Consider the following 20,787-nt stretch of genomic DNA (forward strand, 5'->3'; position numbering starts at 1 on the left):
TGATGAGTAATTATTGCCCAGGAAAGAAAAAAAATCCCAACTGATTATTCAGGGAGGAGTTCTAAACTGATCTTAGATTATAAGACATTTCAAAAGAAGGACTTTCAGAAGCTCCTGTTTTATGAGTACACACATGGATTTCCTCTTGCAATGTCACACCAGGATGCAACGATTGATTTTATCATTTAACTGTAAAAGAAGTGCAGTTCTGGAAGAGACAGCAATATTGCATGCAGACAGCTTAAGATAACACCACTGACATATTTTCTTTATGTATTATCACTGTCTGCAGGCACTCACATGTTTAACACACCATGTTGTAGTTTATTAGCTCATAAACCATGCTCAGTCTTCTCTTTTTTACCTGCTATCATCTGGTGATCTTAAAAAACCGGGAAAAATAAGTCTGATGTCATATATCAGAGAACTTTAACTATGGGTTGCCATCAGTTATATACTGGTTTATTGATCAGCCAGATGACTGCCCAGATGAGGTAACTTTTTATTGATCAACATATCAGATTCAGCTACAGATCAGAGTATGTTCTCCCACAAAAGCAATATTGGCATTATCTAAGATCCCCAAGGAGCAGTATTCTGCTTGCCATAAATCCCGCCAAAATGAACAGAGCTACGGGAGAACAGAGGTAATGGCAGGTAAAACCCTGGCCCCACTGAGCTTGATAGCTACGGCTCCATGGGCTTAAGGCACCCTGGGATTTCACTTCATGTATTTGAGTCAGGCACACATCTGCCTCTGATGCTGCAGTCTGACAAGAAACTGCTGATAAAGGGTTTAGATGGCCACGAGTAATTATTTTAAGGACATTTTTTTTTTCCATCACACGCTTTCTGTACTAACTTTCTACAATGAAATAATTATACTCTCACCATAATCCGTGTTTTCTGGTTCCCAGCAGTTTGAAGGCCAAAAGTATGGTGCCTAAGAAACAACATATGCATTTTTGTAATTTAGGAGATGAAAAACGATTCAGATGCAGAAAAACATTACAAGTACAAAAAGAAGAATCACAAAGTATAAATCCAGTCTCTGCCCTCAGGGGAAACACTTCTACATATCTCAGTAAAAGCGAGGATGCTTTTCCAGGAAGGTATCACCTTTAACATTCCTCACTGCAGGTAAACAAAGATGCTGAAATACAAGCATCTCTTGAGGAGGATGTCCAATATCCTGATGACACTTCAGACACTGTTGCTAGCCCATCTGAACACAGACCTCTTACCGTCTATGCCCAGAACCTTCTCTTTCCCCAGGAATTTACAGACACCCTGAAACTTTTTCTTTTTTTTAAGAAGCATGAGAAACCTCATGGCCTTTTATATATGCCACACACCATTTGCTTTTTGGAGCAGCTACCAGTGTGGTTGGCAGCCTACAAAACAATTTACTTTTAAAATATAACAGATGGCAGAAGTCAAAACTCAGCTGATTAGAGTCACTCTGCTGAAGTTCTTCTAAGCTTACTGCTTCTGTTTTCTATCCAGATCCACATATTGCAGTTGCTGCAATTAATTACAAGATATTACTACATGTGGCTGTATTTCAGTTTTACCACGAATGAAAAATACCATTCCTGTGATCCATACAAATTACAGAATACTGTTTTGCATTACTGAGGAAATGCCACAAGTGGGTGTAGGACATTATACCACAGACTATTCCTTGCACTGAAGTACAGTGAGAAAACATGAAGGCATCAAACAATACAAGTCTCACTGCTCCTCACTGATAAATATCTTATGATCTTAACAAGATGATGAGCTACTGTTAAAGGAGGGACTGATGCTGGGGTAAAAAGTAGGAAGAAGAGAGTAATGGAAAAGAAACACGATTCTATCAGGTTATTTCTGCACTAAACAGCTGAGGAAAACTGTTGCAGGAAATGACAACTGGCAAACAAAAAGCAAAAGTTGTAGGAAAAGATAAAGGAAAGAAAAGAAAAGTCAATAAGCAGTCAAAATAATTTGATGACATGGTTTACACTGGCTTAAAAATAAGGGAAAGAAATTAAATTATATTGAAATTAGCTCCTGAGAGCTGCACAGGATAATTTCTCATGGTGTCATTCATTTAAGATAGAGAAAAATACAACTAAATGGGCAATCAGAATTACCCCTGCTTCTGTCAAGTCTTACATGACAGGAGGAGCAGGACTTTCAGAAAAGCAAAGAAACTGTAATGAAAAATCTTAGTCTGAATGATGCCAGGTAACCAGAAGGTGGGATGAGATAAGGGGAGGTCTGTGATCTCCTGGGCTTCTTTGTTCACTGTGTCATTGGTCTCATACGATAACACAATACCACATTAGCAGTAGAACAGTAAGCATGAGCAGCAGCAACATCAGATGCGAAGAGAACAGGCTTTTCAAATAAAAACTAAAAAAGAAGGGAGGAAATGTAAAGGAGGAACAGGACAGTGAACAGAAGAGAGGTCACAGGGAAGACAAGGGAGCTGGCTGTGATCATCTACCAGAAAACCACAAATTCAGCCAGCAGGATTAGGCAGTAGGACTCCAGGTTTGAACACATTGCTTCCTTTAAAGTTATACAATCTGTCCAAAAGGAGTTGTCGCAGCACAAGCACTCAGTTATCTAGAAAGCTGACAGCAGCAGATTTTGGATATGGCATAGAACTCAAGCACAGGATGCTTTAAAAATTCAATACATCTGGATGCACAGGGATACTGATGATAGAGATGTCCCAGCTTAGGCGACTGCCAAAGTTACATATGTTTTGTAAAAGATCCAAAGCCTGAAGCTTGCCCCTTCCACACCAATCTGTAATCAACAGAGGACAGAAATTTGCATTTTCTGCTGTGCCACAGCTTGAATGTCTAATTGCAAACTCTGAAGTTTTCCTGGTCCATTTTGCACAGGAGGATGTCTTCTCAATTTTATGCCAGGGTTAGAACCTGAAAGCCATTTTCTTTCTCCTGGTTTAGTTCAAAGTTTAGTACAACTTCCTTGAAATCACATATGAAAAATAATCATAGGCCATATCCATTCATTTATGTAAAAACTGTGGGTCAGAAAGTAGAAAGAGTGATTCAGAATTCTAAAGCAGATCTTTTTGAAAGGACTTCATAACTTCCTAAGGCCTCTACCAAGATAGCCTTAATCCCTGGCTTCATAGACTTAATGGGTGCTTAGGGATAAAGAGCAGGTGATTTCAGCAGTATTATTGCAGGGACAGTAGAAGGGGGCACAAAGGAGGCAGAGGGCTCACTGACCTGAAAACGATAGAATGTCCCATCATCTTTCAGGGTAAGGACATGGTCTGAGATTGGAAAGACGTAACCCTGTGCAGCAATAAGACTTCCCAAGTGTATTGCTTCCCCTGCAAAAGAGAGAAAACAGTGCAACTGAGTCAGGAAGATGTGCACTGCTCACTCGGCTTTCAACAGTGGTTCTGCAGATGACTCACATGAAGACCTGGTGCACACGTGCTTCTCTGTACACACATCGCATCCTTACGCCTTCCAAACAAACCGTGCAAAGCAGAAGAGCAGAATTCAGCCTTACAATACAGATGAAACACTGCTCAAGTGTTTAATCTGCTGATTTTGTGTTTACAAAGTGTCACATAGCAGTTCAGCTCTAGAGTCTGAAATTCAGTTCAAAGCACATTACCCACCACAGGTGACAGCTGACAAGAAGCCTGTTCCATCAGTGAACCCCACTTGCTTCTACCAAATCTGAAAAGCACCTGCAACACCGGGTCATTAGCAGCATGTTTATTCATAAAGACAAATCCTGACACTGAATGAAGCACTGCCATTCGTTAGAGGAAACCGTGCAGAGGCAAAGGCGAGTACACATCCTAGCACTGCCAGGGCAACCTTCACCAGCGCAGAGGCACATCTGCACAGATTTTCAACCAATGTCAGCTGTCAAAAGCTGCATCAACTGTCTCAGAGTTGCAAAATACACACCAGCTGCTCATGCACCCCCAGGTAGATAATAAAGCTATTTTCTGCAGCCGAAAATCAGATTTGAGACTTAACTGGAGTCATAAGAAGGGATGTGCATATAGGGATGCCCTGGGTGAGGCAACACTGCCTCTCTCTCTGCTTTTACATGGTGACAGTATGCAGCAGAAACAAACTGGGTTTTTTTCCCCTTTCCAGAAAAAGAAACTTCTGGACCTGAAGAGATTTTCTTACTCTTTTCCCAATAGTTCTTAACTATGCCAAAATGACATCGGTTTGAGGAGTGAACTATTTAGACTGTACCCATGCATTGATCACTATTTATGTCTGATTATCCATTTATCTATCTGCTGTGATAAATTAGCAGCCATTAATCTGATCCCATTATGGTGTCTGTGTCATCCTTGGTCAGTATGTCCTGTCAGTCATGTCTACCTTTCCCTGCACCATGAAAACCTGCCACTGCATTTGCCTGCTTAACCACACACATCCGCCAACTCCCTTTCTAAGTCTGGGAACAACCTTAAAATCAATCAGTCTTTCTTAGGTAGCAACAATTTCACAGACAGTCTAAGGCTCCTGCGAAGTGCTTTCTGTGTGTTGCAGTGTAAAGCGTGAGACTTAATTAAGATGTTGCTTCTTATCTTTCTCCCTCCTCCTCCTCTCCAATGATTAAATCAACCTTGTTGTTGTACTGGTATTTTAGATCACAGCAAAATACTATCTACCATCTAATGGCACACAAAATACAGATGGAGTATCTGCTCCTCCCCAGCTATGATCACCTTACCTGGATCCTCAATGCTGAGGTTCTTCATAAGCCACTGTACAATATCAGCACCTTGAGGAAAAAGAAAAAAAAAAAAAAGTGAAAAAAACATTAAACAGTGAGACCACAGCATCTGAGAACCCTAGAGTGAGATATCGTTCAAATAGATATAATAGAACGGTTGTGATTTTTATTTTGTTTTCCTTTTTATCTCCACTGAGGTCTCAGAATGTTTTTCCTTCTTGTGCCACAGTGTCATTTTATAGTTACTGACAGGTACTAAGCCCCAAGAAGTATTCTGTGTGATAGGAGACCTGATATACTTTAAGTTAGATATTACTCTAATGGTTCCATGTAACTTGTTCTTTTCCAGCCGCCTCTCTCTCACCTCAGCACACAGGGCGTTATGTTACTGCAAGCACTAGCTAGCAAGGAGGTGAAGAAGCATTTACTGGCACCTTGTACCTGTAATGTCAGAGGCAATAATCTAAAGGTACAGAACTGAGTTATCAGTTAGAAAAAGACAAAGGAAAGTCTCACTTATGTCAAAGACAAGCAATGCCTTGGTGAAGGAAGTGGTATTCAGTGTGTGTGCAACCAAACCACTGTTGAGCTGTCACCTGCTAGATCACACCAGCAGGATGGTGGCCAGGAGCAGAGAAGTGAGTCTTTAAGGCCCATCAGGTAGTTTATTAGGTTTTCAGGGCCCATCAAGTAGCACAAAGGTTGTTGCTATCTTATAAACAGTGTAAAGATCTCTAGGAGTGATCCTCTGCATGTATACAAACCTCTCTGTTGCTCACACGGAAATCACAGAAGTGGAAAACTTGTCACTATTCTCTAGAAGCTAAGGCCTTCTATCAAAATACAACATAAAAGGGCAGCAAAATTTAGTTAAACCCCTGTGGTGGGTTGACCTTGGCTGGAGGCCAGGTTCCCACCAAGCCACTCTATCACTCCCCTCCTCAGCAGAACAGGGAGAGGAGAAAATAAGATGGGAAAAAAAATAATCTTGTGGGTCAAGATAAAGGCAGTTTAATGAAGCAATAGCAAAGGTCATGTGTGTGGAAGCGAAACAAACAAAAGATGTTATTCCCCACTTCCCATCAGCAGGCGATGTTCACCCACTTCCCAGGAAGCAGGGCTTCAGTGTGTATAGCGGATGCGCCAGAAGACAAACGTTGTAAATAACAAATGCCCCCCGCCCCTTCCTCCTCCTTTCTCTTGGCTTTTGTATCTGAGCAGACGTCGTATGGTATGGAATATCCCTTGGGTCTGTTTGGGTCAGCTGTCCTGGCTCTGTCCCCTCCCAAGACCCTGCCCACCCCCAGCCTGCTGGTGATGGGGGGATGTTGGAGAGCCAGCCTTGGTGCTGTGCGAGCGCTGCTCAGCAGCAGCCAAACGCTGGTGTGTTAGCAGCACCCTTCTGGCTGCCAGTACAAGCACAGCACTGGGAGGGCTGCTGTGGGGCTCAGCCAGAGCCAGTACAACCCCATACTCAGAAAGTTAAGCTTAAAAATGAAACATAATGGTGTGAACAAGTTAGCTAACTTGACTTGTCCAAAGCCAAAGGCAATCAGTAAAGGCACTTGGAGGCAATCTAGCAAGTCTGTGCCAAGTTACAGCAGCATGCAGCACAACCTAACAATGCCATGTCTGGATGCAGATGTGTCACCAAGCCCTTCTCAGCAGACAATCAATTTGTTGAGAAATATTTGCTTTTGCATACAGTAGGCTAATAGCCTCGGTAATATTTGATGCTATGCTTTGTGATATATCAGTTGAAGACAGCACACAAAAAGGAACTGATCAACCATATGATTCAGACTTACTGAACAAACCCTGCAGGGATCTTATTTGCTTGGAGCACTTCTGAGTTGAGACATAGTGGGTACTTCAAGAAACAGCATAACCCACATGATGCCTGTTCCAGGAAAGGTAATTTTTATTCCTACAGACCCAGAGCATCCCCACTCTTGGCAAACCTTAAATACAACAAAGTCCAGGAGTCACAATTACAACATGCTACAGAGAGAGGGGCACAGGTACTTCTAGCGTCCCCAGTCCCTGTGATATCTGCAGGTCTGAGTGACTCTCCTATACTGGTGAAATTCCCCCTAGAGACATGGGCTATACCCACACAGAAGGGAAAAGCAGCTCCTGCTCCCCCTGACAATGAAAGCTGACTTACAGCTCCACAAGGAGCACCATTAAACCTCTTCAGCAGCAAGCAGGAATATGGACCTGACCTACCTCACCCCACACACGTGACAAGTGAAACAACCTACTCGTCCCCTGCAAGCAATCAGCAGAGCTCCTGAAGATCAGGGAAGCATCTACTTTCATTTAAATAACCGGCAAACAGATGTGACCAACAAGCAGCAACTGGGCACTGCCTCAATCTGCCTTGAAGGTATCAACAAACCAGATACTTAAAGACTGATCTCACAAGTTTGTATTCTCAGCTCTGCAGTCACTTTCCACACCTCCCAACTCCACTAAAGTGCAATTTAAGTTGCCACTATCCTATTTGCAAACTTATTCCAGAACTCTTTTTTTTCTTTCTTTCTTCTTTTTTTTTTTTAATGGAACATTTCTTGTACACAATTGATATGCATTTGATATCATACCTGTATTACAATTTAAGGGAAAGAATTATTTTTCTTCCTTGATAGCTTCTCCTGAGTGTCTCTGCAGAAGGCTGACACATTGCCTCCCTACCTCCATTTCACTAAACCAACCAAACTCTTTTAAATGTCCTCTTAAGATGGTCTCTCCCTCTACCATTCAGCAACTTTTCAAATTTAAGTTCCATTTCTTTGCACTGGCATTACCAGAACTGCAGGCAGTACCTTGCAGAGCATCTAACCAATGCCTCTGGCAGTGGTTCCACCACTTTCCTTTCTGTATTGAAACCAGATTGCCAGGTGCATCCTAAAGTCACATAATTTTTTTTGGTGAATAATAAAATTATTCAGAAAAAGATGTCTGAGGGGTCCAAATCTACCTGCTAGATAAGAACACACCTAGTGAACAGTGCTAGCTGAATAACACATGGGGAAAATGTTTAGAACCAGTAACTGTTGTTTTGACAAGTCTGCTCAGAAAATATTATTTTATAAACATGAATGTTCCTTTTTACCTTTTACAAAACAAAAACATCCTATAGATAGAAACATTTGGGGTTAGAAAACTCTTACAAGACGACTTAAACTGAAGTGTTTCTCCATTGGCAGAAACAAAACCAAACCTCACAAAATGCTGTCTTGCTTCAAGCTAAACCAGAATCTTGTTTTTTCTGTTCATCCCCCAAACTAAAAAGTTGTCCTGATTTTAGTCTCAGATTACAGGCTTGCAGTGACCTCTCAGGCATCTTATTGCCAAATGACATGACAGTTGATACCTCAAAATCATCTAGAGTAGCACATTGCTTTGCTCAAGGGAGCTGAAGTGCATTCTGCATGATCCCTTTCCAGATATATAGGAATACTTGATGCAGCATTAAGTCCCACTCCATATTTACATAGAATGATATGTCCCTGGCTCTAGGCCTCTTCTGAAGAATCTATTCAATTTTCATCAAACTGCAATGAAAAATTCAAGTAACACTGAAAAGCTAGTTCCCCAATCTTCCTGACCCCTGTTATTAAGATTAAAAAATGTTTTAAAGGGGCAAGTAAATTGACAGCACTGACTCAACCAGAACTTGTGTGATCAGCCACTCTGGAATATAAGCAGCACTCAAGATCGGGGATTTTAATTTGTCTCTGTTAAAAACATGAAGTAATTCCTGAATGTTGCCAAGAGTCTGGAAGATGTTATAGCTGTTCTCCAGTTGTCCTGAGGCAGACAGATTATCTTTCTGCTGAGTTTGCTGAACCATTATTTATCACCTGCCAAGACTGATTACTCACCCTCAGGACAATGACAAGTCTTTTCTTCCTCTGTTAATTACTGTCATCATTAATAGCCATGTCACTAATTAATATTCAATCATAATGAAAACTCTTTACTGCCATCTTCCATAACACCTTCCATTTTTAGGGTTACCCCACACCTTGCCTTTGCCTCTGCTGGTGGCTGTTTCTACCACTGCAACGCACTTTTGCCCTCCTACAAATACTACTTATGCTCTTCCTCAAATGAGAAAATGCAGATTTATCCTTATAACATACAGTGAAGACCTGAGTGGATCCTTGAAAAGACTCTTCTTCTCTGTCAGACCAAGACAGAGATTCTTTTATCTGTAACTTTTCCAGAAAACTTAACCTCTCCTGCAGGTTAGGCCCGACACACTGTCCTCTCGTAACCCCTGTTCCCAAAAAGATCTTTTCTGGCTGATTTTCAGATTCCATATTTCACAAGCTCTTTCAGAGGACACCCAAGAAAAACCCTTGATCCTGATGTTTCCACTAAACACTAACAGGGCATAAGAGATCTTCTGAAAACAAATAGTTGGGCATGTTTTCGTAACAGAAAGTGTTGCTGGATCCAGATAGAAGAATGGCTCCCATCTCTTCTATGCTCCTCTCCATACGTCTACGTTTCCTCTGAGTCAGCATGCTCAGTTCAAGGATAGGCAACAGCCTGTGAACATCTATTTCCTCCTCATCTATAATGAAAAATACGGCTCTTGTTTGAAGCTGAAGTAGATCAACTTGCTCAATACCAGAAACAGAGAACAGCTGTATTTCTGCGTGCAAACAGATTCACGGTGATAGTTTATCCAGCTACCTGGTTTAGAGACAGGCTAGAAGTTGTATATTTCTTGCTATTTTCTCCATTTTCTGTTTGGCCTCAGTGATCCCATAATAGTAACTAGTGTTCTCCGAAAGCCATTGCCTGTCAACATGACAAATGAGTGGCCAGCCATGGAAAGATAAATTAAAAAAAAAGTTTGCAAGGTGTGAGGCCATTGGCAAGATGCAGTTAATGAGGTGAGTCACCACCATTGACTGCATTTGATACCTTTTCTACTCAACCTAAGTTGTTCTACCTCTTCCAGAAAATCCAGTACTTGGAAAATGCAGAGCCATCTATAACCAGATTAATCCATCTTCCACACGCTGTGTGAAATAGCAAAGGCAGACAGAATGACATACTCTCCTCCAGAAATTTCTAAAGATTGCTGCCTGGAGCAGAAACTGTGCTGCTGGTTCTGGGCAACAGACCCAGGACCACCGGGGTCTGCTTGTCATCCAGGAGACTGGGCACATCCCTGACAAGGCATACACATGTACATATGCATGTACATACATACACACATATATGTATAAAAATAAAAATTGCAAGAGTATTTCTGAAACTTCAGCAAACGTGCATCTTTGCTTTTTTTTTTAAGAAGACAACTGCATCTTTTGCTGAGTGTCCTGAAACGGCAGAGCTGGCAAACACTGATGAGTGAAATTCCCCAGTGACTTGATGTGTGTTGCCCAGGTGTGGCATCAGTGACCAAGGACTAAAGTCTGGCCTTTCTCATGGGAGTTGCAAAGCTGAGTCCTGACCGCTGGATGCCATCCAGCAACTAGAGCCAACGAGATGGGACACTTTGGATCTCAGATTGGTTACAGCTTCACATTGCACTGAAAAATACTAACACTGAAGAAAGTGAGGTCTTAAAAAAAATAAATTTAAAAATACTGTCTGATCAAGTTATGAAAGAATTTGTCATACATATGCTCTACAAAAAGAGACGTAAGAACTCTTGTTTATTTCCCATCTTTTTCCAGTGTTAGTGTAACCCTAACAGTCTCTGAACATTTTTTAATGATTTAAAAGAATAGTAAATATTTTTGCATAGTAGGTTTGGGTTTTTTTAATTTTACAAAAGGAATACAAAAAAATGTGGAATGTTCAGCTCCTTTCTAGACCTTAATTTACATGCTCCATGACACACTGTATGGGCAAACAAGCTACATGCCTAGCCTCTGTTGTCAGTCACCTCCAAACTCAAGGTCCAGACCGTCTTTTGATGCTAAGAGTAAAAATGTGTTCTCCTTCCTGTCACTTTATTCTTGAAAACAGATGAAGCCATTTTAGCACCAAATTTTCCAAACAATTTGCTCCTGAACTCAGACCAATCTTTAAGTATTTCCAACAGAAAAGCAACACTGGGAAAAAAAAATCACAAGCAATCAAAATGACATAAAAATACATAGATAGGTGTACGAGCAGCCACTCAAGCTGCTTTTTATCCTGCCAATCAGTACAATCACACTATTAATTGGAAATAATGCACTTTGGTCCCTCCCCAAACAGCACTGGGTCCTTGGCAAATCTAGGACAAAAAGGTTAATTAATCATCTGCACTTTCACCACCAGGCTTGCAAAAATAAACAAATGAACATCACACATGATAAAGGGCAAAACTATTTCATACAGAATTTCCAAGGCCTACAGCACCCCCTGCTACTATTTTTCTTACACAGAGCCCCTCACTGTCTCCCACAGTGATTTCAGCTAGGTTGGAAGTATAGACTCCTGCTCACAGTACGGATTTAATGCAAAGCACTGATTTTTATGATAGGTAGAAAAAAAAGAAATTAATATCTAGGTCCCTCCCTAGGATTCTGTTACAAATAGTGGAGGAGCACTTTATAGAATGTGCCTACAATAAGCACATAAATAAATACCAATGGCAACTAAAAATAAATAAATAAATCTCAGCAGTTGACTCAGAAAATGTGGTAATTGCAGCTCTCCTCCATCAGCATGTGGTAATTGCACCACTCAGTGTCAGCAAGGAGTATCATCAAAGCTGCAACAGCTCAGAGCTTCTAGCAGTAGCAATTTTCCTTTACATTACATTCACTTTAAATCTTGTTTGTGAATTTTTAACAATCATTAGCAGCAGGAGTGTCACCCCTTTATGATCAAAGCAGCCGAAGTTTCTAAGGAGTCTTTTTGTTCATCATAACTTTTCAGTGCTTGAATTTACAATTTACTTTTCTTGCACTAAAAAATTTGAAAATACTATATTTTGTGTGAAGTAAAAATGATGCTTGGTGGGAAGGTGTGAAAGATCACATAGAACTGAGTTGCATGTGAACATTCCAGGCTGATAAAACAATGACAAGGACAGAATATTTGTAAATTTAATGGGTTCAAAATCTCTGATCCTCTGCCTTTTCCTAACAACAGTGTGCATGTTTTATCACAGTGTTTAGGCTGATATGACATTCCAACCATTTCTTCATTCCTCCGTCTCCTTTACTGTGTTATCTACAGAAAGCTGTTCAGTATGCTTGCCCATTTATACCAAATGTTGATATTTCAGAGATGAGCCCCATATAAATACTAATCATTGGGTTTTGTACGTTGCTTGTGAACTTAGGAAGCACTCTGTACTTCTGTTGCATGAGTGTCCATATCTGTGTGAACAAAACCATATGAGAATCTAATCACAGATTTATTGAAAGCCTATTAAAATTAACAACTCGGATGTTGACTCCTGCATGTTCCTGTCCCTGACACCAGGCCCTGAAGCAAAATTAACAGCAAGTCCATTAATACTTTGACAAAAGGAAGTTATGACCCAGGCTCGCAACTGCACTGCAAGGTGTTGAAAACAATTGTGGCATTGGGAGAGTGACAGAAGATAACCTTCCAAGGAGAGAGTAAATGCCACAGGCTCCTGTAGTCATGGTGGGGAAAGAAGATGAGCAGCTGAGGGCATCAGCTCAGAGAACGAGACCACACAGAGGGCAACACGCTGAAGTCACACAGCTGCTTGTGTGCTCTTACTAGGAACTGAACAGGAATTTCTAGCAACTGAGTGCTAATACACTTTGAAATAGCTTATGAAGTAATGGGCTGCAAATTCACAATTTAATGACCAGCGCTGCCGTGTAAATTTGATCTTTGTCTCCAATACATACTTCACACGCAACACACACACACACACACAATCTCTCCTACACACACACAGTCTCTCCTGCCTGCATTTTAAATATAGATGGATATGAAAAATGGAAGATGGAGATTTGGATTGGCAAAACTCAAATTCCTTGTGTACTTCTACCCTGTTAATAGCTCTCTCTTCTGAACTGCTATTTGGAGGAACTTTTGCCTTCTCATCATATTGGACAGGCTATCAAAGCGCACGTACCCTCCACAACGCGGACCTGTAGAGCAAGATTTTCACTAGGCAGGAATCAATAAATGATCAGACATGACAGTGCAGAGCTCTGTGTGGGCTAATTTACCCAGGTAACAAAGACAAATTAGCTTGTAAGATCTCAGCGGTGACATGGACAGACTGTTACAGTGCTGCCCCATCTAAAAATAGTTCGGGTAGCTTTACAAGGCGTGAAAGCAAGTGACAGAAGATATACCCAAAGACAGGCTTCTGCCTTGCAATACCCTCCCATCAACAACACTTAAAAGCAGGCAGGCAGCGCTGAGGAGCAGAAGTATGCCACTAGCTGAGAGCCCTGGATTTAAAATTATTGCTGCACAGCGGTATTAGTAAGGCTGAGTTAGCAAACCTCTTAATGGATGCACAGTTAATCCCAGTGAAAGAGGTCTGCCAGGACAGCTTAAACCAGGTCCTCAACTGGAAAAAAACAGTGATACCAGCAAAGGGTCTTTTTCCAGTTGACCTGTACCAACACAAAGTGTTTGGTGCTATGCCAGCCTCAGCCTTGTTCTCACTCCACTTTGACAGAGCTGTGTCACATCGGCCCAGCCCTCGCACCCGACACTCAGTGCCTTTGACTACTTACACACCGGCATTTGCTCACACCGAGAGATGCAAAGCAGTAGTCTTAACTGCAGCAGCAGCCACACTGATTCATTCATGCTAACCATTCCTCGCCTGCCTTGGAAAACCTAGGCTGCTACCAGGTCTGTGCTACCTACAGACAGGCCTGGCATCAATACATATGCTGGCAGACCCAAACACACGCACCCTCCAGAACCCAGAACATACCATAACCTCAGTGCAATATCCTCTGCCTTTGCTTCACTCGGACTGCTCTAAATTAGAGACATACAGTGTGACCTGTGACCAAACCTTCTTCTCTCCTCAAATGCAACTCTGAACAAACTGCTGTTACTACAAGTATGAGAGGAAACTGCAAAACAAACAAATTCCACACTTTGCGTCATTCAGACTTGTACCTGTTCCTCCTATAGAAGATGTGCATATTGCCTAGAGAGCCATTATAGAGCTATACAAGAGGTACAAAAACTGTACCTTGCAGTCCCAGCCTCCCAGCAGCAATGGTAACAGCATTTTGTAGTAGCATCAGAAGTTGCCTCCTTTTAGAAATCCCCAAGAACTGCAGATGCCTCAGGATGGACCTTTACACCTGCAACTGATCATAAATTTACAGTTGCATTTCAGGCTGCTCTGCCTTTGCATTACTCAGGCTACTGAAGTGGCTCATATAGCTTAGCAGTTTGGCTCTCTGCCATACAGTAGTGTTTAGACGCTGTTCCTCATGCTGTCAAAATGATTCAGCAATAAAACAGCAAGGGAAGCAACTCCGCGCTCTGCTGGAATCTGGGCTTTTGAAGATTCCTGTGTCAGACCTTGTTAGGGCTGAAACATTTTTACTGCTATGTAATTCATGCATACAGCCTTTAAATCAAAGGCAATCTTTCTGTCATTTCAACCATGTATTAGTATTTTTAATAGCAAATTCTCTTCCCCAGGAAAGAGGATGATTGATCAAACATAGAAGGCAACTGGTGTATTTCAGCATGCAACTATCAGGTCACTTCACACTATGTCTTCACTTACAAAGTGGGTTTCAAAGGCTGTCACATCAAGGTCCTCCTTGCCTGCATCAGTGTTATAACAGTTTCCCTGCAAAGGTGTAAATGTCCCAGGCTGGCGCAAGAAAATAAAGTGCTTTGAAAGCTGCAGCATTTATGATTTTTGGCACAACATTTATTTACTAGGAGACCTAACCCTGTAGTCCTCACCTATGCTGGGTTCCTATGAATTTTCATAGTAATTCTGTTTGCAGAAGCACACATTTTTAAACCTCCTAAAGAGCTCTAGTCACAACAAATCTCTCTTCCACAAGACCACACACTTCCACGTTAACTGCAGCAACACTACTGTCTGTGCTCTCTGTTACAGATAACTAGCATCATCAAACTCTCTAAGAAACCAACTTCATGCTGACACACTGCTACTGTTTTTCCCTCTTACTTTTCAGGAAAAGTGGAGGACCACATGCAGTGTTTGCAGTGACGCAGTAAGAGTCATTACCTGGAAAATAAAATAACCTGACATCTGTAGCTCTCTTCCCTCCAGGATTTCATTGTCCTTAAAATGAAGTAATTGGTATTGTACAGCTTTTCCCCCTTTCCCTGCTAGGCCTTTCAATCACGTATAACACAGGGTGCACTGGAGCGCAGTTGGCCTCACTGGAGCTCTGTACGGGCGCAGCAGTCAATCAGGGACAATTCTCCAGCGGGATTAGAGTTGCACATATAATTTTAGTCAAGGGTAATGCCAGATAAATTATGATCACATAGCAATTGCTGACAATTTACTTACTGCCATGCTGAACAAAGAGGGAGTATTGGCACTAATACTATGGGCCATATTTTAAATAGGGCTCCTTAAACCATGTGTTAAAGGTGCTTATATTGACAAGGAGCAACTGATATTGTTGGCAACAGCTTGTTCCTGCATTTCAAATTTGGGCAGTGATATATACCAGAAGAACTTTGATTGTTCTGCACATTTAAATGATAACACTGAAACAATCAATAAGCACAAATTTGTTAGTATTCATAATCAAGTAACAAGTTCAAAGTAGGTAAATTATTTGTTCTTTTTTATATTTGATGGTTTTCATGGGGCATAATAACAGAGGCAGTAAAAACAACAGTCAGCTTCTCTTAAATACCTGTATCTTAAAATCATGTTTCCTGTCTGGTAGATCTTTCAAGTTTATTTTATCGAATAACCTCTGAAAGGGAGAAGCGTTTTGAAAAGCTGAAAGCTGCATTAAACAAGTACCATTCAGCTTAAACAATTGAATCTGTTGTCAAAACACTGTGTAACTTAGAACTGCAAAATATCTATGAATTTCAGAAGGCATTTTTGTTTCCATACTAAGACAGAGGGAATCTGGCAAAATATTTTCTTTCCTTTCTTTTTCTTTTTTTCCTCTCCAGGAATTTGAAGACTAACATTTTATTTAACTCCTTTCGATGTAAGTATGGGTTTAGACTTGGAAAAGCTGATAGGCTGCTCTGAAGCAGTGATAATTTCAGATAGCAACAGACCCTGACCGTGGGAAGGGCTCAGAGCAGACACGGCTGTGTACCTGGGTGTTCCTCAAGCAGGAGCACAAAGCGCAGCGTTCATAAAGCCATTCATCATGCAGTGAGGATCAGCCTTGTTCAAAGTAGTGGTGCGACACCGACAGCAGTGTGAGAAACCAGACTGTGCTGCTGCTTTCTTGTTTCTATCCAACAATGCCTTGGCCTGAGGCCCAGAAGATTCACTTGCTTCTTACTGAAAACCTCACGAGGGTGAGGGTAAGTTGTTGACTGTCACTGCTGACTCCTAACAAAACCCAGTCTGGTATGGCGCTCTAGAAATATACCGCTGGGCACATCAGCTGCTTTGTGCACCCTGAACTCAGTCACGTCCTGGCGAGTGTGATAAGAACGGCCTCAGACCTCGCAATGGTTCTCAGCAGGCACAGTCTGCCTGGGCACATTTGCACAAGACAGCCTTAAAATGCAGCAAAACACATTCTGGCACTTTTAGTTTCCAAATACATAAACCTCAAAATCCTCTCTATGCAAAGCAAAAGTGTTGGTTTTTTTTTATTTCCAAGCCAGCAACACAGCATTCTGTAAAGTCTTAGGAAGTACTTTGATTCATCAGAAGTTTAGGGAGAGAGATCTTAAAATATCTTCAGAGAACAGCATTTCACAAGTGACTGGAGAAACTAGATTTATGGAAACACTTCAACAGAAAATCTTCCTGTAAATATTAAAAAAAAAAATTTAAAAAAGCAAATACATTTCACTTGTGCTCACAAGACTTTTGTGTTTGCTTTCCAGTAATAACAACTGTTTCACATTTGTACTGTGATATCCTCAGGGTCCCCACCAGCAGGTGCCGGGCAAATACAGTTATTCCTGCCTCTGAATTTCATTACAGCTGTAAGCTTACTAACAGGGATGTCAGAGCAACAGCTTCAACAAGCAGTGGCGGAAAACAAATGCTAGTATTGTAGGTGTGAGTGTATCTGCTGGAAACCTATTTTAGAAAGTCCCAGGCACTGACCAGAACAGGGACCACACCACATGGATTTTATCGCAAATCAACACTTCTTACAATGAAAAAAAAAATGTCTCCTGGGATCAAAAACGCTCTTCAAATACTTTCAGATCATGTTCTCGTTTAAAACACATACTGCTCCTTCCCTCGTTTCACCTTTTGCCCGTTCTCCCCCCTCCTTGCCCCAAACCTCTGGGTCACGGCTGGGAGGCTGAGCTCAGGGTCCATCAACCCTGACAGGCTCTGAGGAGAAACAGCGCTAGGGCTGCCCCGCCGGCCAGGCTGGCAGGATGGGCAGGGCGGGCAGGGCCGGCAGGGCGGGCAGGGCCGGCAGGGCCGGCAGGGCGGGCAGCGCGGGCAGGCACCCGGCGCGGCCGGGAGGTGGTGGTGTTGCTCAGGGAATAGAGGCAGCGCTGCGGCGGGCCCAGTCCCTGCCCGGCCGGGCGGCACCACCGCGGCTCGGCGGCCCCGGCAGCCACGGCCCGGCGTCGCTCCCCCCGGCCCCGCAAGCGGAGGGCAGGGCCGGGCAGCGGCAGCCCGCACCCTGACGGCCCGACGGTGTAACTCGCTCGGCGGGTGAGGGCAGCGCGCGGGCGGCGGGCGGGAAGGAGCCGCTCCCTGCCCCGGGTGACACACGGGAGGGGGGCGCCGGCTCCACTGAAGGCCACAAGGTACGAGAGAAGCCAGACGAAATCTACACGCAGAATTACCACATCACGGTAAAATACAAGAGGTCACACCACCAGATTGATCTATGAACAGGCGTGGGAAAGGCCTTGTTTATCTTCTGTTTATTTTTCACTTCCACCTCAGGACCACGCGTTTGCGAGGAACACGCTCAGATGTGCGATGCTCCTCTTCCTCCTCAGTGTATGAATCATCAGCATTTTGCACCAACGCTCCCCGAGAAAGACTGCGACAGAGCAGCCACGGCGCTCTGATCACTGCCATCAGCCCAGGACAGCTGCTGAGCAGCCTCCGTCACCCATCCCTGCACAGCCGGCTCACCAGCCTGCTCCCAGAATAAAGTCGATGTGTACAGAAGCATTTGTCAGACCCAGTGGGAACGCCGAGCTTTCTACTATGCTATAGACCTTGCTTTTGATAAATGCATTCACTTCTGGTTTACTGGGGAGGTAAAGGGAAATCCTCGTTTCTGTGGACCTCAGCCATGCAACCAGGTAAAAGCCTGAACTCAAAAGGAAAACTCACACAGGTGAACATCTGTAATCTGAACTCCTTCCATCTTCCCAGAGGAAAATAAACCACCCAAACCCGAATGGGTTAAAGCTATGACCTTACAAATTAAACAGAATCACAAGAGGGGAAATAGAAGCAGTGAAAGATAAGAATGTATTGAGAGAAACAGAACTTTTGACACAAAAAAAAAAAAAAAAAGTTTGAAAGTACTACAGCACATTTATTTAAAGGACAGTACAACAGAGACAAGAAAGTTCCAAAAGAGGTCATGTTAAACCCAGGGAAATAAATTACACAAAAGTCACTTCGGTCTAACATAATTTCTGTTACATAGAGAGGCAGGCACTAAAAATGTGACAAAAATACAGGAATCCATGCCTTTGTATACCCATACAATCCCGCCTCAGGAGCACACATCAGAGAACAATCTACCGAATTTGTCCCCACTGCAAGAACAAGTATAAAGATGATGCTTGGAAGATGTGGGACCAGAAATCCCACTGCACAAAAGCAAGGTAATTCAGTGATGTTTAATCATGACACCTGATTAAGTATAACAATACTGAATACATGTGTGAATGTTATAAATACTACATAGATCTCAATACAAAATACTCTTCTGAAGGCTGTACAAAAAACCCCACACCATCACCAAGCAAAACACAACAAAAAAACCCCAGTTTACAAATCCAATCAATTGATATCGCAAAGGCATCCCAAGTGGCCTTGTATTTGTCAGGAAAATGCAGTTCCCAAGTCCAACACCAAGAGTTACATTGGAAGAGAACTGTCTTCAGTGGGCTACTGAGAACCCTTTCCTGGATCTGTCCTCTCAGGGCTGCCAGGCTAGGCATTTCGACCACAAGAGATTCCAAAACCAAGTATAATCAAGAAACTATGCAGGCTCTCGTGCTACTTTTAAAACTCACCTTGCACTGACCATTCTTCCCTTACTCTTTCCCCCATCAGCTACACATTTTATTGTTAGTATGTGCTGACAGAAAGGGTGAGAGAGACAGAATATCTGTGCTTCAGCTAAGAGTAAAGTACAGGCAAGAACCCTATAAAGCTTCCCACAGACTACCCCCTATGCCAAAACTCCCTGCAGGGATCTTGCAGAGATCAGGAGGGTTACTTAGTCCTCCTCCTGGCCACCTGACATTATCAAGGAGAGTGCCAACAACTGCTGGTTTTTGTGATGCATGTTTTTCCATAAGGAGTTAAATTGCAAGCCATAGGTCAGAGCATATACACAAGCAATTCTGAGAGAAATTTTGAGAAAAGCAGTTTTGAGATAAAATATTCTAGAAAGCCCAACTTCTCTTACTGTCTTTCCTCCCCACCCGAGTGATGTATGTAGAATAACCCTGTGGCCATACCTTATACTCCTCGGTCAAAACCTGCGAATTTTCTTCAGCCAACTGCAATCACGCTGCCCCACCAGTGCTGGCTGTGCTTTCTCCTCCTTTGTTGTGGCCAGCATTTTGGGGTTTGTACCAACTGCACTGCTAATGGCACTGTCACAACTCTGCTGAAGCCAGTCAAAAGCATGGCTGGTTACTCACGGTATCTCACAAGCTCAGCAGATTCTGTCCAACATAGTAATTTATTCTGAAATAAACTTTTCAGCTTGCTCACACTCCATTTATCAGTAGCTTATGTGCATGTTCACTTACTGTGTACATAAGCAAGTGCAGATGTACAGAGTTGCACACTCTCCTCCATCAGCTCCGTTTGCTCCTCCTTTGCAATTAGAAGGGAGGAAGAGTAGAACTGAGCAGAGAAAATGTACAAGGCGTAAGAGGACAAGCCTGTAAAAAACAGTCCCAAGGAATAAGAACATAAATGTTGAAAACATTGATAGGCATGCAAAAATAAATTATGCTTACAAAACCTTAATGGTCTAAATTCTACTCTGAAATATGTGAACATCCTTTCCACTGAAGCCTGTAAGAGCCCACACATACACCTATATGTGAGTCAGAAATACAAAAGATGACAAAGTCCTTTTCTGCTACTCATTACATCTAGACTTCTTCATCTAGTACACTGGAGGCTGGCATCAGGGGTGCCCAAGCTTTAGTTCTGGTAGGTTGCTGTATGGCTTTGGAAAGACCATGTGATGTTCCTGCAGGTTAATGATATGGCTGAAAAAACTGTAATAATAATAATATTCAGGTGCCTCTCAGCAGGGTTGTAAAGATTAATGAATTGATGTTTATGTAGCGTTCTGAAAACATAAAAACCCATACAATTTCATAGCGTGGTGAATATTAATACTAATTCCTGCTAATGGAGTTCCCTAGATCTACTCTTCTGTGCAGAGTCCCTCTCTGTAAATGCTCATTTCTGGCTTTACTTCCATAGACTGAAACCTGTCAGTGCTTTGCAAATTTTGCTAGCATTATGCCCAGAGCAAATTACAGTAGGTCCCAAGACTGGTAAATCAGAATATCATTTCCAACCTGAGAGAACAAATTAAAAGAGCAATACTTAAATTTTGTCACCAGCTTACTCACAGACCACCTTGTGCAAACACAATCAGTCTACAATAAGGCCATGCAAATTTGAAACCAAGAACCCAGCCAAGTAACTTCATAATTAATAAA

General features: G+C 42.3%; 1 protein-coding gene across 3 annotated transcripts in view; it reads right to left on the bottom strand.

Annotated features, from left to right (window-relative positions):
- The window catches only part of RGS6 (regulator of G protein signaling 6), a 280,436-nt gene that overhangs the window by 68,096 nt on the left and 191,553 nt on the right, over positions 1-20,787 (bottom strand). For all 3 annotated transcript variants that reach the window (XM_037395325.1, XM_037395323.1, XM_037395324.1), the window contains exons 4-6: positions 4,741-4,791; positions 3,252-3,358; positions 892-943 (exon numbers count right to left, since the gene is read on the bottom strand). In XM_037395325.1, the coding sequence (XP_037251222.1) occupies positions 892-943; positions 3,252-3,358; positions 4,741-4,791 (210 nt within the window). The remainder of the gene's footprint in view (positions 1-891; positions 944-3,251; positions 3,359-4,740; positions 4,792-20,787) is intronic.

This window comes from Falco rusticolus, chromosome 7 (genome assembly GCF_015220075.1).
Source record: "Falco rusticolus isolate bFalRus1 chromosome 7, bFalRus1.pri, whole genome shotgun sequence".
NCBI lineage: Eukaryota > Metazoa > Chordata > Aves > Falconiformes > Falconidae > Falco > Falco rusticolus.